Raw genomic sequence first — 25,282 nt, 5'->3', positions numbered from 1 at the left:
GGACCCCTGGATGGTTAGGTCCAGTCAAAGGTGACTATGGGTTACGGCACTCATCGTGCTTTACAGGCCGAGAGAGCCAGTGTTTGTCCACAGACAGCTTTCTGGGTCATGTGGCCAGCATGACTGAACCACTTCTAGCGCAACGGAACACTGTGGCGGAAACCAGAGTGCATGGAAACTCTGTTTACCTTCCCGCCGCAGCGTACCTATTTATCTACGTGTGCTGGTGTGTTTTTGAACTGCTAGGTTGGCAGGAGCTAGGACAGAGCAACGGGAGCTCACCCTGTCCCGGGGATTCAAACTGCCGACCTTCTGATCAGCAAGCCCAAGAGGCTCAGTGGTTTAGACCACAGCGCCACCCGCGTGTAGGCAGAGGGAGGAGGGGGCTGCTGTCCCCCCCATCAAGTAAACAAATAAAAATACTTAAGGAGACAAGAGGATAATGGCAGGTGGGTGTCTTGCTCCCCCAACATAAATCCCGGCTACACCCATTCTAGGACCCAATGGATTGTTGTTGTTTTATTTTTACTCTGCCCATCTGGCTGGTTGCCAAGAACCACTGTGGTGACTGTTCCATCTCCACAACCAATGCATGCAGATCTCAAGAGAAGAGATAAGATAGCCATCTTCAAATATCTGAAGGGCTGTCGCAAGGAGGATGGAGCAAGCTTATTTTCTCCTGCTCTGGAGGGTAGGACTCAAACCAATGTATTAAAGTTACAAGAAAGGAGATCAAGATCAAGATCAAGAAAGGAACTTTCTGACGGTAAAAGCCGTTCAACATTGGAACGGTCTCCCTCTAAGCTACCGTTCCCAGGGTTTTTTTTGGGGGGGTGCTGTGTGGTGTGTATGCAGTCCCTAGCCTGGGGGACCCAGAAGTTGTAGGACTCCAGATTCCAGGAAGTATGGCCAGTAGTCAAAGAAGAAGAAACAAGAGCCACAAGTTCTCCATTCATGCTATTAACGCAGAGTGGTCCAACACGCAGCCCAAGGGCCACATGTGGTCCTCAAGACCTTTTTTGGCAGCCCTCGGTCATATTTGATGCTTGGTGGGGGGAGTGATAATTCCCAGAACAGAGCACAGGGGAGGAGAGGGGGTCATTCCACCTTCAAAGCTGCCGTCCTTGTGGAGATGGAACGGTCATCACATTTGTTGTTGACTGGAGTGCCCCACTGGGCTGAAATCAGATTGCTGCATTAGCAGCACTAAAGGGACTTCTTCGGGGTGCAAGCCTGGGCAAGGGTGTATGGAGGTCCTGGGCTGCCCAGACGACCAGACCCCCTCTTGGCCTTGATGATGTGGCTCAAAGGAAAGCAGAGCAAGATGTTTGGCGCCAGCTTGACATCAGGAGTTGCCGGAGGAGGCATACATGGTGCCATCCAGCTGTCTTAGGGACTCCGCTCTGGATTTGTGTAGTGTTTACTCTTTAGCCTTTTCTTCTGAAGATATCCTTCAAGGCAGCAGAAGTTTAGGATTAGAGTTTTCTTTCTCTTAGATGGGCTACCTTCCCATCTGCCCCTCACTTCCTTCTACAGCACATGCACAAACCACCTTCTTCTTCTTCTTTTTAAATAAATTTTTATTGAAAATTTTATTTACAACATAACATAAACCCCACCCCCCAATACAGAAATCCACCCTCATTAAACGTGAACATAACATACAACAAGCATAACATACAACAATACAAACAACCAAATAAAATACTTCCTTTATCCTGTATCTGGCCTCCTTATTTACTTCTTATAAGCTGTTTCCTTTATGAATAATTATTAAGATTTTTCTAATTATAGCTTAAATATCTGCAAAGTCTCCTACAGACATTAATCGAAACAAGTCCAGGTATGTATTTTAGGGCACTGTTTTGTGAAGTATTCTCTGCATTTCCCCCATGCTTTTTGAAACTCTTGTCTAGTGTGATCTCTAATTGCCTCTGTTAATCTAGCCAGTTCAATATACTCGTAACAGTTTGTCTTGCCATTCCTTTTTTGTTGGCACAGTTTCTTTTTTCCACTTTTTAGCAAACCACCTTCGTGACCCTTGGACCCACTTTTGGTTCCATCTGCTCAATCTGCCGGATCCTGTCTTCGCAGGCAGAGGAAGCCCCTAACTTCCTGGGTGCTTGAGAACCACTGGCTATCCTCACCCGGTTTAGCAGGCCAGTTGAAGCCGTTCCCAGGGTGTTGCCACTGTTGCATACTGACAGTTTCTAGGAGCCACAAACGAGAGCTGAGTGCAGGATCAGGTCCAACGGTAGATAAGCTACCTCAGGAGGAGCATGGTGTGTCCCCCCCTCCCCAAACACCGCATACACCCCAGTCATCATATTGCATCATAGACTTCCACCCAAAATGTGCCGTTTGGGGAAAGCAGGGAGAAGACTGGATATGCAGAGTGTAGGTGTTTAATCAGTGCTTAAATGACAGGCAATGTCAGGAACGATATGTACAGTACACAGAATAGGTGAACTCAATATCCATACTTAAGCGTTTACCTAGCCATATTAAGACACCTCCTTCTTTTTGGCCAGAACTTTCTCTGCTCTAGGTTACTCTTTGGGTAGGTAACACTTTGTCACCTCCAATTCCTCATTGTTTTCTACTCCATAGGCTTGTCTCATAGGCTCTGCATGTCTTCTTCTGAAGCCGATGCAAACAGTTGCTCTGGGATCCTGCTCAGTCCATGGTGCCATATTTTAATGGATGAAAAAAGGTACCGTATTTTTTGCTCTGTAAGACTCACTTTTTCCCTCCTAAAAAGTAAGGAGAAATGTGTGTGCGTCTTATGGAGCGAATGCAGGCTGCACAGCTATCACAGATGCCAGAACAGCAAGAGGGATTGCTGCTTTCACTGCGCAGTGATCCCTCATGCTGTTCTGGCTTCTGAGATTCAGAATATTTTTTTCCCTTGATTTTCTCCTCCAAAAACTAGGTGCGTCTTGTGGTCTGGTGCATCTTATAGAGCGAAAAATACAGTAAAACGTCTTCTGTTTCTATAGATGGGGGGGGGCATGTGTTTCTTTTCAAGCACAATGACGGCCCATCAGTGAAACCAAATACCTATGTTTGCTTCCTTGGAGGTGTGCTGCCCTCACAATTTCCCTTTTATTCCCCCCCCCCGACAAATACAAGAGACGGAGGGAGATCTTCAACTGGGTGTGAGAGGCAGAGGAGATCTAGTTAGTGAACCAATCCAGAAAATGACGACTAATTTATTTATCCCTTGGGCTTCGCTCCCTAAACTCATCCATCTCCTAGTCAGGCCTTTCAGATGGACCAGACCAGGCACAGGCAATCTCAGCCCTCCAGATGTTTTAGGACTACAAGCTAACAGGACCAGTGGTCAGGGATGATGGGAGTTGTAGTCCCAAAACATCTGGAGGGCCGAGTTTGCCTAGGCCTGGACCAGACCAACCATAGGCCTGGACTGAGTCAGGGGGTCTCTGCTTTGCCTAGAAAGCGTGGGTTTGAGCAGTTTCCACCTTGCCCCACTCCTTTGCAAGGGAAACCCTTCCGTTTTGTGATAGATTAGAACAAATGGGCCCCGAGATCATCCTCTGAGACCCTTCTTTGTGTGCCTCCTCCACAAGAGGTCCAGAGGGTGGCAACATCCTCAGGGAGGTTCGCCTGGTGCCTTCATTATACAGATTTAGGTGCCAGGTGAAAGTGTTCCTCTTCAGTGTGGTGTAGTGGTTAAGAGCGGTAGTCTTGTAATCTGGGGAACCGGGTTCGATTCCCCGCTCCTCCACCTGCAGCTGCTGGGTGACCTTGGGCCAGTCACACTTCTTTGAAGTCTCTCAGCCCCACTCACCTCACAGAGTGCTTGTTGTGGGGGAAGAAGGGAAAGGAGAATGTTAGCCGCTTTGAGACTCCTGAAGGGGAGTGAAAGGCGGGATATCAAATCCAAACTCTTCTTCAACCAGGCCTTCGGTTGACTAACATCCTATATCCTTTTGATTGTGTTTGTGGGAGGGAGTGGAGAGGTTATTGGTTTGGTTTGTTCTTGTTCTTATTCTGTATTTTGTTTGTATTATGTGTCTTGTATTTTTATGCTGTGAATAGTCCTGAGATTTCCGGATGAAGGGTGGTATAAAAATGTAATAATAATAATAATAATAATAATAATAATAATGGCAATCTGGGGAAAACTTGAATCGCCATTTGCTCCGACTGAGTGCTAAAGAGCGGTTTCCCCCAGGGAAAATCAGCGGAACAAGATGAAGTGTTGATAAGCCTTGACGTGGACCATCTAGAAACCCTTTGGGGAAAAAGTTTCATTAGTTAGCAAACTTGATTCTGCAGATGGCACACAATCCTCTCCACAGGAAACGGAGCAGACCGTTTAGGAGCACTCTGTGAGGAACGTTTTTTTGCCACTGACATCCAGTCCTTGCCAGGGTATCTCCCAGGAGGAGTTTTTGAACGGCAAGTGTCATTCGTCTGCCAAAGATGATTCCAAAAGGTTCGCTTTGGGAAAGTTTGGGTTGAAATGGCTCCCTGTAGACCACAAAACAGGAGAGCAGTCCCTGTGCATCATTATACTGTTTTCACCCATGTGGCTTTGCAAAGCTGGTGCTTCTGCCCTGATGGCTGCTAAAACAAAGCAGCGCAAGAGGCTGTACATTGAAATCGACCTAAGATGTGCTCTGTCTTCCATGGTGCCCAGAATCCAAATGAGGCAACAAGCCTGAGGCATCAGTCATTCGGTGTAGTTTCCAATTTCCTGTGGATTTTTTTTTTGAATTTTTTTTTTGATTTTTTGAAAAAAAACACATGTTAAGTATTTTGGTTCATCTTTATTATCAAGCTTGAAAATATAATTTATAATTAGAAGTCATTATATTGCCATCCTTTTGAAAATTCAGATAAAATAAGTAGGAGAGCCAGGTTTGGAGCTGGAGGGGGGTGGGCATGCGATTGCTGCATTAGCTAAAAGGGGGCATGGATTTTTAAAGGTTGAGGTGTGTCTATCCAGATACCAGGTGGGTCCCTGGGTGCCATGCTGAACACAGCAAGACTCTCCATCTGCGATTCCCAGAAACTGGTATTAAGGCGGACTTTGGTAATATGGCGCCCTGAGCCAGGACAAAATTTGGTGCGCAACCCCCCCCCCCCGAAATTTTTATTTTCATGCCCTCTTCCCACTCACATTCCGTTCTGCGCATGCTCTGAAGCACACCAGGGCCTACCTTTGAGAAGGTACACATATAAAAACAGACCCTCCAGGTGTCCCTATTTTCCACAGACAGTCCCAGATTTACAGAAGCCGTCCCGTTTTCTGATCTGATCCCAGAATGTCCCACATTAGGATGCTCCTATTTTCACTGGAGAAATGTTGGAAGGTACGTAAATACAGTGGTACCTCTGGTTGCGAATGGGATTCGTTCCAGAGGCCCGTTCGCAACATGAAAAGAGCGCTACCTGAAGCACCGTATCTGCGCAGGTGTGCGGCGCGATTTGGCACTTGTGCGCATGCACAAAGCGCGTTTTAGCACTTCTGCGCATGCGCGAGCGGCGAAACCCGGAAGCAACCCTTTCCAGTACTTCTGGGTTGCCGCAGGACGTAACCTGAAAGAACGTAACATGAAGCAAACGTAAGATGAGGTATGACTGGGATGATGATGATTATTATTATTTTGTGCCCTCTCAGCTTGGCACCCTGTTGCAGGGAATGACCCACACCATCCTAAATTTGGCACTGTTGTTATACGGAGGCACACTGTCTTGGCACAGGTTAGTACGCTCACAGAAGTAGGGAGGTACTGAGGAAGGAGCAGCTATAAAATTCCTGGGGAGCCACATCTCTTAGATCCGGTTGTGGAAACTGGCCTTGCAGCCTAAAGGGACGCTCAGATTTCCAGTTTGCCCATCTGCCCCCGCACCACCGCCACCCCCCAATAACATAGCCTGTCAGCAGGATGCGAGGCTTCCGAAAGACGCTGATCACGCCCAAAGGGACCGGCTGTGGCGCCAGTGTAACAGGTTCCTCCGAATACCGGGAGGAGGGAGGGAAGGAGAAACTAACAGGAATGACGATCAGGCAAAGTGTTACATAGTGGGCATCCTGGAAGGCGGAGAGATTCCTGGGTGGCTAATGCTTCCCTTGCAGGGAGCGGATAAAACAAAAGCTAGTATTCCTTTCCTTGTCCGCCTTGTGGGAGAATCCACTTAAATGCTGAGAGAACATGAGGGAAGGAGGGTATGCCTTCTCCTTTTGAAGCAAGGCTCCTGAGTCCAGAGTTTTGTTCCAAGTTTTGTTGTTGTTGTGGAGAGGAAGTAGTGACTAATGGTTAGAGGAGAGAGGGAAAGAATGCCTTTGAGGGGGTGGCATGGGCAGGGTTTCAGATTTGTAATCTCTAAGAATGGGATTTATTATTTCATTTCATGGAAGTTTCATTGGTTTTCAACATATTGTAAACATAACCAGGGTAACCCTCTAGTACAGTGGTACCTCGGGTTAAGAACTTAATTCGTTCTGGAGGTCCGTTCTTAACCTGAAACTGTTCTTAAGCTGAAGCACCACTTTAGCTAATGGGGCCTCCTGCTGCCGCCGCGCTGCCGCCACGTGATTTCTGTTCTCATCCTGAAACAAAGTTCTTAACCTGAGGTACTATTTCTGGGTTGGCGGAGTCTGTAACCGTAGGCATCTGTAACCTGAAGCGCCTGTAACCCGAGGTACCACTGTATATGTTACGATTTTAAAAGTTGCAATATTCAGGGCTTTTTATTTCAGAGGACAGGCAAGCTGTGAAAAAAGGCAAATTCTGTGCTAGGGAATCATTAGGAAAAGAACTGAAAATAAAACTGCCAACATCATATTGCTGTTCTACAAATCTATATGGTGTTACTGCTTTTGGTAACACTGTGAGCAGTTCTGGTCGCCTCACCTGGATATTGTAGGTTTAGAGGAAATGTGAGTAACAAGAGACATGATAGAAAGAGGAGACGTGTAAAAAAAATTTTGCAGGGAGAAAGCAGATAGTGAAAGCTTTTCTCTCTTATAACACTAGAACCTATGGACATCCAATGAAGATTCAGGACAGACAAGAGAAAGGCTTTCAGACAGCACAATGTTAAGCTATGGAACTCCCTGCCACAGGGGACAGTGATGGCCACCAACTTGGATGGCTTTAAAAGAGGATTGGACAAATTCATGGAGGAGGAGGAGGAGGCTGTCAATGGCTACTAGCAATGATGGCTTTGTTCCGCCTCCACCGTATGCCTCTAAATCAGGGGTCAGTAAACTTACCGTGCCTCAGGCTGGTGTCTCCAGCGCCGATTGTGCGGCAGGCCGGAGGGCGGGGGAGCATGTGCCCCTACGCGTGCGCACACGCTATTTCCGGCGCAATTCCGGGTCGGAGGAGCTCCAGAAATAGCTTGTGCGCATGTGCATGGGCCTCCTCCGACCCGGATGTGCACTGGAAAAAAAGCTTGCGCATGCGCAAATAACGCTTGCACATGTGCGCTATCTATTTCCGGTGCTCCTCCGACCCGGAAGTGGACAGCCGCACAGTGCAGCGCTTGGTAACAGCGGGCAGTGGCAGCAGGTGACAGGTTGTCGCCACGGGCCGGATAAATGAGTCCCGCGGGCCTTATCCACCCCGCGGGCCTTAGTTTGTGGACCCCTGCTCTAAACAGTGAGTTGTGGGCAATCGCAAGTGAAGAAGAAGAAGAAGAAGAAGAAGAGGAGGAGGAGTTTGGATTTGATATCCCGCCTTTCACTCCCTTTAAGGAGTCTCAAAGCGGCTAACATTCTCCTTTCTCATCCTCCCCCACAACAAACACCCTGTGAGGTGAGTGGGGCTGAGAGACTTCAAGGAAGTGAGACTGGCCCAAGGTCACCCAGCAGCTGCATGTGAAGGAGTGGAGACTTGAACCCGGTTCCCCAGATTACGAGACTACCACTCTTAACCACTACACCACACTGGCTGAAGAGCGTTGCGGCTGTGCTCAGGCCCTGCTTCACGGCTTCCCACCACGGGCACCTGGTTGGCCACTGAGAACAGGATGCCAGACTAGATGTGCCTGATTCAATAGGGCTTTTCATACATGCCATCAGTATTGATGGTGTTTTCCAGAATCCGCTTACCATCTAAAATGGCCACTGATGACAGAGTAAGCTCTTTAGTCTGCTAAAGTTGAAGCAGGTTTGTGTGTTTGTGTGTGTGTGTGTGTGTGTGAGAGAGAGAGAGAGAGAGAGAGAGAGAGAGAGAGAGAGAGAATGGGACTTCTAAACATCCCAACTTAGGGGAGCTGCCTTCAAAATCAGCAGCTTATTTTGAAGAGTGGGGTAGGCAGTTAATCCCCCTCCACAAAGGGGTGGGTTTGAGGATCCGGTTTCATATGTGTGCCCCCCAATTCCCACCCTCCCCTGCTCTGTATTTTGCCCGACCAAATGTGGCAACGCTACACAACCCCAGATCTCATGGTCATCTGAGGTATTCAGAGAGGGCCCCGTTTGAAGGCAGTGGGGCTGGTGGGGACAGGGGGAGAGAGTTGGAGCTAGGATTTCTGGGACGCTGCCTTGCCCACAAGTCTGATCTCCAGAGGGAGGCAAGCTTTGGGTGCCCCAGCCTAGCCAGCGCAACTTCTGAATGGGGTGTGTGTTTGCCAACCTGCCCATTAGCTAACTGGGAGTGCTTTCTTTGAACTGCCTTCTAGCCCAGCGCTCAAAGGGCTGCGGGGCTTAAGCTGCAGAGGCCACAAAGAGCACGTGTCCCACAGTTATCACGTCCCAGTTAATATTAATTTAATAACAGCCCGCCGTGCTTTTTAAAATGTTGGCTCTGCTGCTGCTTTCATCTCCACCGTGCAGGCATTGCCTCACCCGCATTCACTAGTGAAACCACCCACCCCCTCCTTGGGGCCAGGAGGAGTATCATTAACTTCATCCCGCAGAAGGGAAACTGAGGCAGGAGGAGGATTGCCGTTTGCAAAACGGGGTCAGAGGGAAGGAGTCAAGAATGTCACGATTGTCAGGCTTTCTTTCTTTCTTTCTTTCTTTGCATAATTTAGACAATAAAATCGAAATATGGGGAGGGAATAAGAGAGAGAACAAAAAAAAAAAAGATTCTCAGACTTGTTATTAAAATAACTAGTGAGGCAAATCTGCTGGATTTTGCATTGTTTTTGCACAAATAAATGTAATTGGCCCTTGCCAGATGTGCTGAGGAACAGGATGCTATGGAAGGCACCCTAAGTGACAGTCCTAAAATCCTCTCTTAGCCATATGCATCTTAAGGACTAGAAACTTAAGAGAGAAAGTCATGATTGTCATGAAGTGGTATCCGGGAGCCAGGGGTGATTCATGGGCCCTTACAGCGCAGGTATGAAATCCCTTAGGTAAAGGGACCCCTGACCATTAGGTCCAGTGGTGACCGACTCTGGGGTTGCGTCGCTCATCTCGCTTTATTGGCCGAGGGAGCCGGCGTACAGCTTCCGGGTCATGTGGCCAGCATGACTTAAGCTGCTTCTGGTGAACCAGAGCAGCACATGGAAACGCCGTTTACCTTCTCGCCGGAGCGGTACCTATTTATCTACTTGCACTTTGACGTGCTTTTGAACTGCTAGGTTGGCAGGAGCAGGGACCGAGCAACGGGCGCTCACCCTGTCGCGGGGATTCGAACCGCTGACCTTCTGATCGGCAAGTCCTAGGCTCTGTGGTTTAACCCACAGCGCCACCCATGTCCCATGAAATCCTTTAAAATACGACAAAGTGTGGCATGTAAGGCTCTCTGCTGTTTGTTGTGAAGAGGGCATCTCTGAGCATGTGCTGGCTGCTTTTCTGTCACCCCTAGCCAGCATCTACAGTGGGCAGAGCCAAGCGTTTGTCAGGTGTTGTTGAGCACGTCTACGCATGCACCGTGTTGATCCCTGCTGCCGTAATCCCCATCCGAAACTGGGGTATGATCTCCCCTCCAGAACCTGGGTGCAATCGCCAGGCCTAAGTTCTATAAATATATAAAAAGGGAGGTGCTGCCTGGCAATCATGATCTCTCTTGCCTTGGAAACCACAGAGGTGTCTAAAAATAGGCACCCTGCGGAGTAAATGGATAGGAGGAAGGTTTGCTCCTGCCCTCATGTCGCCAGAACTTCGGACGAGCCAATGAAGGACAGACAAAAGGAATCCACCCAGCACATCCCGAAACTGGGGGATTTGTACCCACAAGATACAGACCCTCCAAGTGTCCCTAATTCCCAGGGACAGTCCTTGATTTTCAGAAGCCATCCCAGTTTATGATTTGATCCCGGAATGTCCCGCTTTTCCTTAAAGATGTCCCTATTTTCATTGGAGAAACATTGGAGGGCATGGAGTTATGTGACCACCAAGCCCAGGAGATAACTACAGTGGTACCTCAGGTTAAGTACTTAATTCGTTCCGGAGGTCCGTTCTTAACCTGAAACTGTTCTTAACCTGAAGCACCACTTTAGCTAATGGGGCCTCCTGCTGCTGCTGCACCGCCACTGCACAATTTCTGTTCTCATCCTGAGGTAAAGTTCTTAACCCGAGGTAATATTTCTGGGTTAGCGGAGTCTGTAACCTGAAGCATATGTAACCAGAGGTACCACTGTAATTTTAACAACCTTTAGAAGACATCTGAAGGCTGCCCCACATAGGAAAGTTTTTTTTAAAAAATGTTTCATGTTTTATATGTGTGGGAAGCCACCCAGAGTGGCTTGGACAACCCAGTCAGATGAACAGGGTATAAATAACAAGAACAAAGCTGATGATGGAACAGGATGACCCTCTTTTCATTGGAGAACTTTTTGGAGGGCTTGATAACCAGCATCCTCCAATAATAATAATAATAATAATAATAATAAATTTTATTTATATCCCGCCCTCCCTAGCCGAAGCCGGGCTCAGGGCGGCTAACAACACTAAAATAGTGCAACATTATAAAAACATTATAAAAAATTAATTACAATCAAATTCAAAATCGATGGCAACGATAAACTAAAGTTTTGTAAAGATTGCCAAAGGAGGGAGTCAGGCTGCACCCTGACCAAAGGCCTGGTGGAACAGCTCTGTCTTGCAGGCCCTGCGGAAAGATGTCAAGTCCTGCAGGGCCCTTGTCTCTTGTGACAGAGCGTTCCACCAGGTTGGAGCCGCAGCTGAAAAAGCCCTGGCTCTAGTTGAGGCCAGCCTAACCTCTCTGTGGCCTGGGACCTTCAAGATGTTTTTATTTGAAGACCGTAAGTTCCTTTGTGGGGCATACCAGGAGAGGCGGTCCCGTAGGTATGAGGGTCCTAGGCCGTATAGGGCTTTGAAGGTTAAAACCAGCACCTTAAACCTGATCCTGTACTCCACCGGGAGCCAGTGCAGCTGGTATAGCACTGGGTGAATGTGATCTTGCAGCGAAGACCCCGTAAGGAGTCTCGCTGCAGCAACAAATTCATGGAGAATGGGTACTAGCCACAACGGCTATGTTCTTCCTACACTGTCAGAGGAAATGTGCCTTCAAATATCAGTTGCTGTTAATTATAAGCTTGCTGTTGCCCTCAGCTCCTGCTTGCGGGATTCCCAGAGGCATCGGTTTGGCCGCTGTCAGAACGGGATGCGGGACTAAGTTTTAAACACCTTCTCTTTACCTCAGGTGTTTTGAGACTGGCTGTTTACAGTTATAGTATGGAGCCAAAACCCACGTACATTCTTTTCTTTCTTCTTCACCTGCCTAGGGGGAGAAGGGACTTAGAAGGCCTCTTGCCCAACTACCTGGAGCTGGTAAGTAGGTCAGGCATTTCGCGAGTGCCGCCTGCCAAGTGTGGCATTCCGACTCCGATAGTTAGCAGCTGGTGCAACCTCCTGCTAAATCACTGGGTAGAGGATACAATTTACGCGTGCAAATTGCTTCAGTCCCTGGCAGTCCCTTCTCGGGTGTCTGCCTGGAAGTGTCCAGCTGCCTGCCGATTGGGTCCAGCTGTTGTTGGACTGCAAATCCCACCAGCCCTAGTCAGCATAGCCCGATGGTCAGGGATGATGGACACCACATTGTAGAGTCCGTCACAGCAGACAAGACTGGGATAGTGCTTTCAGTATGGTAATGGGTGGTGCTGTGGCCTAAACCACTGAGCCTCTTGGGCTTGCCAATCAGAAGGTCGGTGGTTCGAATCCCCACAATGGGGTGAGCTCCCATTGCTCTGTCTCAGCTCCTGCCAACCTAGCAGTTGGAAAGCACAGCAGCGCAGGTAGATAAATAGGGACCGCTGTGATGGGAAGGTAAACGGCGTTTCCGTACGCTCTGGTTTCCGTCATGGTGTTCCATTGCTCCAGAAGCAGTTTAGTCATGCTGGCCACATGACCCGGAAAGCTGTCTGTGGACAAACGCTGGCTCCCTCGGCCTGAAAGCAAGATGAGCGCCGCAACCCCATAGTCGCCTTTGACTGGACTTACCGTATTTTTCGCCCTATAGGATGCACCTGCCCATAGGACGCACCTAGGTTTTTTTTGGGGGGGGGGAATCAAGGGAAAAAATTTATTCCCCCCCCCCCAGGTTTGCGCAGCCATCCCCAAGCTAGAAGAGGGAGACGGAGCGCTCCGTCTCCCTTGTCTGCCTTCAGGGACAGCCTCTCTAGCCTCCGTGGGGCAGCGGCTTGCCCCGCTGTCCCCCGAGTTTGTGGGGCTGGGGGGGAGAAGCAAGCTTGCTTCTCCACCCCCACCCCCCGCCAGCTTCCAGATCAGGTCGGGGAATAGCGGGGTGGCGGCGCTCCGCCTCCCCGCTATCCCCCAAGCTTGTGGGGCTGGCGGGGGGGAGAAGCAAGCTTGCTTCTCTCCAACCCCCGCCAGCCTCCAGACCAGGTCGAGGAATAGCGGGGTGGCGGCGCTGCGCCTCCCCGCTGTCCCCCGAGCTTTTGGGCTGCAGGCTGCTGCCCGCAAGCCTTGCGAGCCCGCGGGACCTCCTGATGGGCTTGCAAGACTTGCGGATAGCTTCCTGAAGCCTGCATTCGCCCCATAGGACGCACACACATTTCCCCTTCATTTTTGGAGGGGGAAAAGTGTGTCCTATAGGGCGAAAAATACGGTAACCATCCAGGGGTCCTTTACCTTTACCTAGTGCTTTCAGATGGAAACCTACTATCGCAAACAGGTTGTTCAGATTCAATTCACCTTTTCTGTGCGCACCTTTGGCAAATTAATCTCAGCTTTTAAAGTCTGCACTGGCAGGGAGGTGCTCTCTGAGTTTTCAAGTAAGGACGGTACAGGGAACTGAACCTGGGACCTTCCGGGAGTGGAGTACATGCTCTGCAAGCTCTACCCATGGCCCTTCCTAGCTGATCCCGAGACTGCATTTGTTTTGATGCTTCAGAACTGTCGCCTGCTGTTGGAGGTGTTGATCTTGCCCTTGCCTGGGGCTGAATCCTGGAGGCAGGATGGGCGGGTACCGCTTGGGGAACAGGTCCCGGTGCAAGCTGGAAGGCGTATTAGCTGAAACAGGAATGTGGAAGCCGAGTGGGGGCAGGTGGAGCGGACACCCAGGGAGTTCTGATCCTCAGCCGTCAACCTCAGGCAACCTTTCCCATTTCGTAAAGGCAACAGCTCTCTCATTTTTTAATTTTTGCACAGTGGATGCTGTCAGAACAGAATTTGGAGGCAGGAGCCCAGAGCTTCCTCCCACAAACACCTCACCAGACGGAATATGGGGGACTCCTCCAAACACAGCAGGGCTGGCTTAACATCGCAGCCACATCATACATTAAAAGCCACATAGCTTCCCTGGGAACTGTAGTTCACCCCTCAAAACTACAATTTCCACCACCCTTAACAAACTGCAGTTCCCAGGATTCCTAGGAGGAAGCTTTGTGCTTCAAATACTTGGTGCGAGGTAAAAAAAACACCTTTAAACCAACATACTTCAACCTTGGGTCCCCAGCTGTTGAATGACACCTTCCATCGTCCCTGACCATTGGCTAAACTGGCTGGGGACTTGCAGTTGAGCACTGCTTTGTAGAAACCACTGTCCCCTCCAATCTCACACACAGGCTTAATTTTGAGCCACAGATTTGGTTGCTGTGAGCCTCTAAGCAGCTACAGAGTGCCACTTACTATTGGGGTATCTGCAATTCGTTAGCTAATCCACGTCACAGACAAGGGGTGGCTGATTAAGTCAACTAGAATCTGCACAATTCCTTGGTTGGGGGTGCCCTTTCCCAAATGTTCAGCACTCTGCGTCTGGTCAAAAGCAGTCCTTTTTGTGCCCTTACAATGGTACCTCAGGTTACATACGCTTCAGGTTTCATACGCTTTAGGTTACAGACTCCACTAACCTAGAAATAGTACCTCGGCAGCAGGAGGCCCCATTAGTTAAAGTGGTGCTTCAGGTTAAGAACAGTTTCAGGTTAAGAACGGACCTCCGGAACAAATTAAGTACTTAACCCGAGGTACCACTGTAGTTCAGAAAACCCCTGGTGGCAAGAGGGCGAGGTCAAAGGGTGTACTGTGTGGGGAGAGGATGAGCCCCACTCAAGCAATAACTTTGGTGTGGGGGGCGTGGGGGGGGGAGGAGAGAACAAGCTTAGACGCTTGTTCCCCCCAGCCTTGTCCAATGCCTGCTTAAGTTTAGGAAGTGCAAACACCCTACGAACCCCTTTCTCCTGTGAGAAACTTGCCATGGTTTTTAGAAACAGAAACTTTCTAAACTGGAGGCTAGTTTCAGATACGAGAAGGGCAACCCCTCCCCTCCCCAGTTTTGGACCGGGGAGCTAACCTGGGGAGACAGGCTCCTTCTCCAGATAAGATCTCCAGAGCAACTAACGGAGGCGCTGCCGTGGCAGCTACGCCCGGCCCTGGGTGCGAAGGGAGGCTGAAGGCAAGAGCAGGCTTGCAGGAGTTTCGTTGAGTAAGGCCTGAGTAACAGTTCATGTAACCGCTCACTTTGCCCCCTCCCAAAAGGTGAGCCAACAGTTTCCATCAAAAACTGTTTTCTTCCAACAGGCTGCTTGGGCACCGTGCGCCCGAGAGATGCTCCCTGGAGCTGTTGGCACCGTTCCCTTCCCTGACAGCTGAGAAGCTGAACAAAGGCCTCCTCCCCTTTCTTTATTTTTTCTCGATTGTGCAGTTCCGGATTGCAGGAGAGACCTGTGCTCTGGCCTAGGAAAAGAAAAGGACCGTGTTTTTCCTGGGCCCAGCTCAAGATAGCTGTGTTTTTAAAGCAAGGATAGAGAACCTGGGAGGGACGCGGGTGGCGCTGTGGGTTAAAGCCTCAGCGCCTAGGGCTTGCCGATCGAAAGGTCGGCGGTTCGAATCCCCGCGGCGGGGTGCGCTCCCGCTGTTCGGTCCCAGCGCCTGCCAACCTAGCAGTTCGAAAGCACTCTCGGGAGCAAGTAGATAAATAGGGACCGCTTACTAGCGGGAAGGTAAACGGTGTTTCCGTGTGCGGCTCTGGCTCGCCAGAGCAGCGATGTCACGCTGGCCACGTGACCCGGAAGTGTCTTCGGACAGCGCTGGCCCCCGGCCTCTTTGAGCGAGATGGGCGCACAACCCTAGAGTCTGTCAAGACTGGCCCGTACGGGCAGGGGTACCTTTACCTTTTTAGAGAACCTGGGGACCGAATGAAGCCCTGCTAGGTCTCAGCGTGGGAAGCTATAGCATTTGCATGACTGAGATGTAGTCTGCTGTAGTCTGTTACTCGGCCAACATTTGCCTCTGGCACTGCACCTCCCAAGTATGTGGCCCCTGGGAGCTTTCCTATGACAGAATGTGACCCTCAGGCGGCTAAGGGTTCCCTTTCCCCCTTTTAAAGGCTTGCACTAGGGATAAGGGGACCTGTGGCCCTCCAAATGATTTACAATTCCCACCCTCCCTGACCGCTGGCCACAATGAATGTCTGAGGGACAGCTTTCTCCAGTACAGCCTCGGGTTTTAAGCTCACCTGTTGAGGTCCTGAGCCAAGTTCTAGCCTCTTGTGGGCTGCAGCTGTGACTTACCTTGCAGGTCCTTTTCTTTGGTGGCTCCGGGAGTGATGGAAGATGCTCTCCCAGGGACATAGGGAACAGCTGGTCCATCTAGCTCTATGCTGTAGACACTGGCTGGCAGCAGCTCTCTGGAGTTTTCCTAGTCCTACCTGGAGATGCTGAGGATTGAACCAGGGACCTTCTGTGTGCAAGGAAGGGGCTGTGCTTTTGAGCTACCGCCCTTCTGTGCGTGTTCTTTCCTGGTCCTGCTTCAAACATAATTAAATAACTAATAATAATAATAATTTTGGAATTGGTCTCAGAGCATGTGCAGAGTGTCTTTCGCCAGCACTCGTCCTCGGCGGGCTTCATAGGGGCGGGATTAGAGGAGAGACCTCCCAGGACAGGCAGCAATGGCTTTCGGAGGAGCCTTTTAAAATAATGAACCCACCGCCGCTTCTTCCAATTGCTCCTCTCCTGCTCTGCTCCGCCGCTGCTCCGCTTCCCTCTAGCGGCGGCCGGCGGGATCGTCGGGAAGGGAAGTCGGAAGCGCCGCTTTGCCCGGGACCGGAGATCAGCTGAGCGGCTGCAATTGGAAAAGCGGAGGTAGAGGAGCGAGCGAGCCCCGCAGGTACGTGTGGGTCGCGACTGGGAAGCTGTTGCATTTGCGTGCAAACGGTTCGTGGGGGTGGGGTGCGTTGTCCCACACTTTCCCTGGCCCCACAGAAGCCCCACCGCCCTGCACCGCCACGAGTCCATGTTGTTTGTAGGTCTCCCTTCAGGCGCACAAACTTTCTGTGGATCCAGACCTGGACACCCCCTTTCCGTGGGGTGGGGCGGCGCACCATCCTTCCTACAGCACCCTATGGAAGTCACTTTCTCTCCTCCCCTGTGCAAAGGGGTTTTCTCCCAGCCCCACACAATGCGGGCCCCATTTCCTGAAGCGGGGGAGTATGTGGCCCCCTAGATCCCTGGAGGATCTTGGGCCAGTCCTGCTTCCTCGGCCTGGTCTATCACACATAGTTGTTGTGAGGCTAAAATGGGGAAGAAGGGAACCGTGCACAACCAGCTGGAGCTGCTTGGAGGTGGGGTAGAAATGCATGATGGGAGTTGTAGTCCAGCAACGTCAAGAGGCCACAGGTTCGCCTGACATATTATTATTACATTTCATAGAATTGTAGAGTTGGAAGGGACCACGTGGGTCATCTAGTTCAGCCCCCTGAAATGCAGGAATCTTTTGTCCAACATGGGACTTGAACCTACGGCCCTGAGATTCACGGTCTCACGCTCTACTGACTGAACTACTCTCACTCCCTGTCTGCCTATGGTCCAGAACACTATGGGGCAGCCATTGCAATAACCAAGCTTCTTTCTTTCTTTCTTTTATAGGGTTTTTTTTGGGGGGGGGGTTATAAACAAGAATAATGTTATACAAATAAGTATACCAAATTTTCTCATGTCATTTGTATACTGTATCACAAAAATAGCATAACAAATGTGGAAAAATATCTACAACTTATGTTTCACTATTAGTGGTCAATGCATACGTTCTTGGTTCATGAATTGGCTTAAACAATTAGGAAGAAGAAGAGGGGGAGGGGGTTTGTATTATTATTAATAATGATAATAATAATTAAATTTGTATACTGCCCTTAATCTGCAGTTCTCAGGTTGCTTCACAACATAAAAATGCAACCCCTCCTCCCTCTTCCCTTTCATTCTGCATGGGGCACAAAAGTCCTCTGCTATTTCTCCAAGCAGCTGGCATTTTAGAGGTTGACTGCCCCTGAGGCTGGCAATTCCACTCATAGACTTGTTCTTCCTGGGCAGAGATTTGCTTTATCAGGACTGCTGCCACAGGAAGCTGCCTTATAGCAAGGCAGGCCAACGGTCCATCCACCTCAGCAACGTCTGCACTGACTGGCAGCGGCTCTCCAGGGTTTCTGGCAGGGAGTCTCGCAGCCTTACCTAGAGACACCAGGAATTGAACCCAGGACATTCTACATTCAAAGCAAGCGCTCTGCCACTGAGCCACATGGGCCTACCAACCCCTAGCAGGACGGTTCCTATTTAAGTGGAATCCCACACTGATGAATTGCTACCAATTTAGGGCCTCTGAAATGCCCTAAATGATGCCCTCTGGGGTGACCAAAGCAGGATGAGGAGGAGGTAGCCCTCCACATCCTTAAGACTAGGGTTGCTACTAAGTGGGATGTGTGAAGGCCCATCATCCATGAGCATGACTAACATCCTCTTTCTTTCCCCCTAGTCTTCTGTCGGCTATGGGGTCAAGGAGCGGGGAAGGCTGGGCCAGCGCAGTTGCTTCTTTCCGCTCGTGCCCCACAGCCTTCCTCTCCCATGGGACCGGCGACACCTTTGTGGCTGAGCTGTTGCAGGAGCTCCGAGGGGAGAGGCTGGGGGAGCAGATTAAGGTACGTGAGACCCACAGCTTGGAGGCTGTTTGTAAATGGGGTGAGAACATGCCTCTAACTTGCCCCCAGCACCCACAAAAGGGTGAGTTGTGAAGCTGGCCTTGTCGCTCGTTTGGGAAGACCACCCTGTCAATGAGCCCACTAAACCCACTAGTCTGGAGAGGAGGAAAAGTCAGCAAAGAGTCTTGCTTGCAGGTCCACCAACCCTCCAGTATGGCATCCACAAAAGGTCTTCAAGTAAACATCCCCTCAAAAATCCACAACGCACAAGATTGGGGTGGGCAGCAACATGCCATTTTGTGTTCCCGTTTCTTTCCCTGCTCTTTTAGACAAGGTTGCCGTTTGGGATGTGCTGTGTTGCCCGTGGCAGCCATTTTGTCTTAGCCACACATCGCACGGCTGCCATTTTGTGATCGACTTCCTCAAAATTCGGAATGTGCCCACTGGTGTACAAAACCGTGAATCAAACCAATCTGCACTTGTACCCCATGTAAATGCAATGTGAACACCAACAGATACTTATAACACAAGGTAAAAAACAAAACAAAGAGGCAAATAAAAAACTCAAAAGACCTAAAGAAGGAGGATGGGGGAGGGGAGAGAAAACATGTCAAAAACCTATAAATATTTGTTTGTTTGTCTCATTGACGGCCCACCTTTCTTCCATGGAGCTGAAGGTGGCATACATAGTTCTCTTCCTTCCACATTTATCCTCACAACGACCCCCCGAGGTAGAACAGTGACTAGCCTAAGTTCACTGAGTGGGGATTTCAGCCCTGCTCAGTGTCGGATGTGCCCTCTCCTGAAGGGCCTTCTAAAGACTTTTTTTTCTTTTTATATACTTTTTAATTAAATTTTCTGTTTTACAATTTAGAACGCTCATTTAAGCATCCTTAAAATATCAATGACTTCCCTTCTTCTCTTTCTACGGGTCATTCTGCATATCATGAATCCCTGCATATTTTACAAAAACTAAACCATTCAGCATTCCATTATTAAATCCATCAAAACTTATTTACACTGTTGAATTTATCTTAACTCTGCCAAAGTTTTCAAGTGTACACAATTTCCCCCCATTTATTCAATAAACGTTTTCCAATCTTCTCTAAAGTATGTCCTTCTTGTTCTCTTATTTTATATGTTAAGTCTGCAAGCTATGCATATTCTGTCAGCTTAAGTCTAAAGACTTGTTTTTTCCCACCTGGCTTTCCCTGACAGCTTCTTCTTTTCCCTCTTCTGGACAGATCTCCATGTTGACCCTCCTTTTGGAGTACCCCACCCTGTTGTGCCCTGATGCCAAGACCGGGCAAGAGGTGGCTGCGTCCCTCCTCTCCCTCTTTGGCCAGCTGGGCCCCTCGTCCAAGCAGCAGGCCTATCTGCGGTGCCAACTCCTCTATGCCATGGCAACAGTACTGGTGGCCACGGACTCCTTCACCGAGAGCTGCCAGGCTGCCCATGAATACTTCTCTCTGCTGCTGCAACTGGTGTCTGACCTCAACGACTGCCGTGGGGGAGCCGCGGAGCGCCCCGTGCGAGTTGCGGCTTGCGAGTGCCTGCGGGAGCTTGAGAGCTGCTACCCGGGGCTCCTCTCTCAGCGCCTGGCCGTCCTGCGCTCCCTGCAACACCAGGAGACGTCGCCCGCCCACCAGGGCTACACGCTGCTCTACGGGCTGGCCTTGAGGAACGCCATCTTGCGCTTGGCCAGACGGGGAGGCCTAGGGACTCTGGGGGAGCTGCTGGAGAGCAAAGAGGGACTGCTGTGGGAGGCCACGAGGGAACTGGGGGACCTTTCTGTGGCGACCCTCGAGCAGCTGGCCCTGCTCCCCTCGCCGGGCGACGTCAAGGACCTGAAAGCTGTGGTGTCCTCCCTCCTTGACAGCTCCTACCTCTTGTCCTCTGTGGCCCAGAGCCACCTCCTGTGGCAGCTGGCCCAGGCCGTCAGCGTTGTGCGTACCCAGTCTCCTGCCATCTTCAAGGCGCAGCTGGTGCGCCTCTTTGGCACGGCGGGGGTGACGCTCCAGCATGCCGTCTTGCAGCTTAAGGGCCTCTTCACTGACAGCCTCTTCACGGCTGAGGACGAGGCCTTCCTGCTGCGCCGCCTTGTGGGTCTGGCCCAGCACCCGGCCTTGCCCGCCCCACTGAAGCTCTTCCACTTGGACTGCCTCCTGCACTTCCCTGAAAACCGGCCGCTGGGCTCGGCCACGGAGGACGAGGGCCTGCCGGTCTTGCTCACCCCTCGCACCACGTCCGGCCTGTTCCCCGGACTCTTCCAGGACCAGGGCACGGTTTTGGCCCGGCTGAACCTGCTGTGCCTGGTGTGCGTGGAGAGCGAAGGCCCAACGGCCGAGCGCGCTGTGGGATACCTCCTGGAGCACGTGTTGACCCTCGGGGGGCTGGTGACCAGGGGAGGAGGACCAGAAGCCACCCGGCTTTTTTTCCGGGCAGCCTTCCTATTTGCCCGCTACTTTGGCTCCCGAGAGCAGCCAATGGCAGAGCTCACCCAGTGCCTCTTGGGCCTGTACCGCCAGAACTGCGCCCTGGCGCCGAACCTGATAGATCTTTTGGATGAGGCGTGGAAGTTTCCAGAAGAGGGCGGCTGGGCCGGCGGGCTGGCCCAGGCCTTGCAAGGGCTCGTTGTGGGCGTTCCCTTGCAAGAGGAGGACCTTCCTTGGCACCTCAAGGTCTTGGCGCGGCTGGCAAAGGAAAAGGACGTCCCTCAAGGGAGCACCATGCAGTTTCTGAGGCGCCTGGTAGCCTCGGGCCGCCTTGGGGGCTGGCGCTCAGGCCAGGTCCTCCTGAGTGTCTGCCGCAACTTGATGCAGCTGCGCCCGCTGCCCGGCCCGGCCCACTTAGCCGACCTCCTGCAGGCTGTGTCTCTCAGCCACCTGGACGTGGACGTGCGAGACCGGGCTCGGTTCTACTACACTTTGCTGGCCAACCTCTCTGGCGAGAAGCTCGGGGCCGTGCTGGCTCCGGGAGGTGCCGTCAAGGCCCGGACGCTCTCCTCCTCCATCATGGCTGACAGCCAGAGCTTCGTGGCCTCTCTAACCGTGCACCCGGTGCAGCCAGCCCCACTGAGGCTGCGGCGGGTGGGTGCGAGTGGCAACAGGCCTGAGCAGGCCCCTCGCCCTGAGCAAGACGTGGAGGGCTATTGCCAGTGGTTGCTGGAGCCCCGCGCCCCATCGCAGCTCAGCTTGACATACCAGCTGGTCCACACGGGTCCTTCAAGCCCCCCCTACGACCTCCTGCTCTGCGTGGTCCTTCGCTTCATGTGCTCAGACCGGCATTACGAGCCTGTCCCGGAACTGTGTGTGCCCTGTCTCTCAGCAGCACGCCCTCCCCGGACGCTGACGCTCACGCTGCAGCCACGTTGCCCCTACCCGACGCAGCTGGATGTTTTTGCTCTCTACACAACCCAGGAAGGCCTTACGCGCTCCAGCCAGCTAGAGCCGTTGGAGGTAGCCTTTCCCGATCTCTTCATGCCCCTGGCGGTGCCTTCCTGGAATTTAGAAAAGCGCCGCCGTCTCTTTGGTGCCCTCTGGCAACGCCTTCACCCTGACAGCAATGAAGCGGGCGCCGAAAGCCTCACCACCTGGCCTGTGGCACCTCAGTCCCTGCCATCACTGGTATGCGATCACTTTTCCCGGTACGTTTTGGCCGAGCAGTCGGGCTCCTACGAAATTGGCATGGCCCTCCCTCCCCAGTACCACATTCTCCTCCGGGTGCAGAGTGTGGGAGAGGCGGCCTGCGTGGGCATTCGCACAGACAACTGGAGACTGCTGCCCTCGCTGAACAGCTACTTGCAAAGTCTCGTGGAAGTGAATTGAAAGAATGGATTCCAGGAGGTGGGGAGGAAGCCCGCGAGGTAAAGCGGTCTGGGCTTGTATATCTGTGAAACATTTTGGCATTCCCAAAATAAATGCATATGTATGGATGTATTTTGCAAGTCCGATAGAAAAGGGTGTTGCGATGACCAAGACCCAGCCAGCCTGGGTTTCTCAAAAACAAGTCATGCCAGACAAATCTCATTTCTTTTCTTTTTTTGATAGAGTTACAAGCTTGGTGGATCAGAGGAATGCTATGGACGTAATGTATCTTCATTTCTGATAGCTCAGTCGGTAGAGCATGAGACGATCTGAGGGTTGTGGGTTCAGACTGCACATTGGGCAGAAAGATTCCTCCATTGCAGTTGGCCCTCGTGGTCCCTTTCAACTCTGCAGTTCTATGATCAAAAAAAGGAATGTTGTGTGTATGTGTGTGTATCAATCAATCTTTCAATCAATCTTTCAAGTATAGCCATCCCAGCTCCTGCCTGCCTGCACTACCTCCTGCAAAAAGTCTCAGTATATATCTCCTCAAATAATGGACTGTGCTGGTGAGACCGTGTCCTCTTCCTGCTCAGTTCCTCTTTGCACTGGCTCATCCTCTCTGGACAGGGAATGTGTCTACTTAAGCATGCCCACATTTCACTGGATGCCGGGATGGGACCTTTCCCCCCCCCTGTTCTGAACAGAGGAGACGTAAATACCTTCTCACTATATGCAAGCGCAGTGGGGGATGCAAGCGAGGAACTGTGCTGTTGCTCTCAGGTCCTTCTCTTGGGCATCTGGTTGGCCACTGTGAGAACAGGATGCTGGACTAGTTGGGCCGTTGGCCTCATCCAGCAGGGCTGCTCTCGCATACATCCCCTCACTTCTCCTCTAGTGCTTCTCTCTTCCACATGGACATAAGTCTGATCTCCCCCATTCCAGGATAATTTTGCTTAAAAGCCATTATTATTATTATTATTTACATATTTACAGGACAGATCTAAATGCACATAAGGCCCCTACTTTCCTGAAGGTGCCCTGGGTATTGTCGGTGGCTGGATATGTAGGCTACAACCTTCACAATGGGGTCCCTTCCAACTTGACAACTCAAATTTTGAGTCTGTGACCCACAGAACTCAAAAGAACAGGCACCTCCACAGCCACAGCTGATTCAATAGAAGCTGGTGGCCCCTTCAGGGACCCTCTGCAGATTGGGTTGAGAGGGGGCAGTCTTTGTGGAGGGTGCTCTCAGGTGGTATAAATAACCTGGTGCCCTCCAGATGATATCAGACTACAACGCCCATTAGGCCCAACCGGTGCTGGCTGGGGGTGATGGGAGTTGTAGTCCCACAACATCTGGAAGGCACCAGGTTGCCAGACACTGGTGTAAATGGTGGCCGGGGGGGGGGGGGAGTCTTGACAGTGAGGCCGCAAGTGGGCCTGCATTCCTCCAAGGAATTTGTATATGGTTCTTTCTTCCCTCATACTCATTTTACGCACACAGCTAACCTCTGGGGAGGGAAGCCCTATGCCAAAGGAAAACAGATTTGCCCATGTGCTTCCAAGTATTTGAACCTGCAGCTCGCCACTCCTACCTGAACACACACTACACTGACCAAAAAGTTGCTCTCTGGCTTCGATTTATATCTGAGCTGGAACAGATTTTCCCTTCAACTAAATCTGGGCTCCCAACTAAATTGGACTCCAACTCCCATCAGTCCCAGCCTGCATGGCCAATGGCCGCCAAGTAGGGATGAGGGGGGTGGAATTCAGTTTGCATTTAAAGCTGGGTTTATCAAGTTCTCATGTTCTGGAACCAAAACGCAACCACCCATCAGACTTTTGCATTTGCCCCAAATTCGCTATTTTGCCATTCTCCTGACAAACAAAAATGCGCATGGGAACTGTTCATAAAAACAGGTCTGGGTAAAAGGCGGGTCTACACGGATCCTCATGGATCCTCCACTTTTTAAAAAATAACTCCAACAAATGCAGTGTCAAATCACACCTGGAAGGCACGATTACAGACTAGACTATAAAAAGCGTGGATCCAACACTTTGCCACGCTGCAGCACAACAAAAACATGGATCCGAGGCATGGATCCTCATGAATTCATATGATTTTTATATTGAAACAAAATAAAAACATCATGATACTGTAGACCACATCTTAGTCTGTAGGCAGAACCAAAAAAATCACGCATCCACTGTTTCGTGGTGCCGCAATGGCGCAAAAACATGGTTAAAAAACACGGATCCTCATGGATCCTCATGATTTTTGCACCAGATCAGCGCAAAGTCACCTTCAGATCAAACACCATGGCCATGGGCACAGCATACAACACAAAAATCACGGATCCACGGCTTCCTGGTTGTACCATGGTACAAAAACATGGTTTTGAAGCACGGACCCTCATGCTTTTTGCATTGGGCCAACCAAAACTCACCGTCAAATCACACATCATGTCCAGCGGCACAGCCTGCACCACAAAATCATGAATCCACGGCTTCCTGGCTGTACTGTGGCCCAAAAACGTGGTTTTGAACCACGGATCTTCATGGATCCTCACGCTTTTCGCATTGGGCCAGCCCAAACTCACCGTCAAATCATGATTTTTGCACTAGATCAGCCCAAAGTCACCATCAGATCAAACATCATGGGCATGGGCACAGCATGCAACACAAAAATCACATTCCAAGGGCCACATCCCTGTGGTGGGCAGGGCCCTTGGGGAGAATCCCAGCACACAGAGAGCTCTGTAGGGCCACATCTGGCCCCTGGGCCTGAAGTTCTCCACCTCTTGGAAGCAGCTGGAAACTGCTATGTCAAATCCAGCAACTTTGCACATCCTAGAGCCCCTTTCCTTGCGCTCACCCCTGGGGGAACCCCAGATGCCTTGGAAAATGTGCTGCCAACGCAATGAAGAAGAAGAAGAATTTGGATTTGATATCCCACTTTATTACTACCCGAAGGAGTCTCAAAGCGGCTAACAATCTCCTTTCCCTTCCTCCTCCACAACAAACACTCTGTGAGGTGAGTGAGGCTGAGAGACTTCAGAGAAGTGTGACTGGCCCAAGGTCACCCAGCAGCTGCATGTGGAGGAGCGGAGACGCAAACCCGGTTCACCAGATTACGAGTTCACCTCTCTT

At 50.9% G+C, this 25,282-nt stretch overlaps 1 protein-coding gene across 3 annotated transcripts in view; it reads left to right on the top strand.

Annotated features, from left to right (window-relative positions):
- Positions 1-22,261, top strand: part of AP5B1 (adaptor related protein complex 5 subunit beta 1) — a 28,261-nt gene extending 6,000 nt beyond the window's left edge. Inside the window, exons 1-3 of one of the 3 annotated variants that reach the window (XM_083417043.1) lie at positions 16,420-16,522; positions 18,161-18,323; positions 19,568-22,261. In XM_083417043.1, the coding sequence (XP_083273169.1) occupies positions 18,174-18,323; positions 19,568-22,150 (2,733 nt within the window). In that variant the 5' untranslated portion in view covers positions 16,420-16,522; positions 18,161-18,173 and the 3' untranslated portion in view covers positions 22,151-22,261. Of the gene's footprint in view, positions 1-16,419; positions 16,523-18,160; positions 18,406-19,567 lie in introns of those variants that run through there. The other 2 variants (XM_083417042.1, XM_083417044.1) reach the window with 2 other exon arrangements.
- The last annotated feature ends 3,021 nt before the right edge of the window (positions 22,262-25,282 follow it).

The sequence above is a fragment of the Podarcis tiliguerta genome (genome assembly GCF_965153285.1).
Source record: "Podarcis tiliguerta genome assembly, chromosome: 16".
Lineage (NCBI taxonomy): Eukaryota > Metazoa > Chordata > Lepidosauria > Squamata > Lacertidae > Podarcis > Podarcis tiliguerta.
Note: the sequence above shows the minus strand (reverse complement) of the source record. Positions and strands in the feature narration are given on the sequence as shown.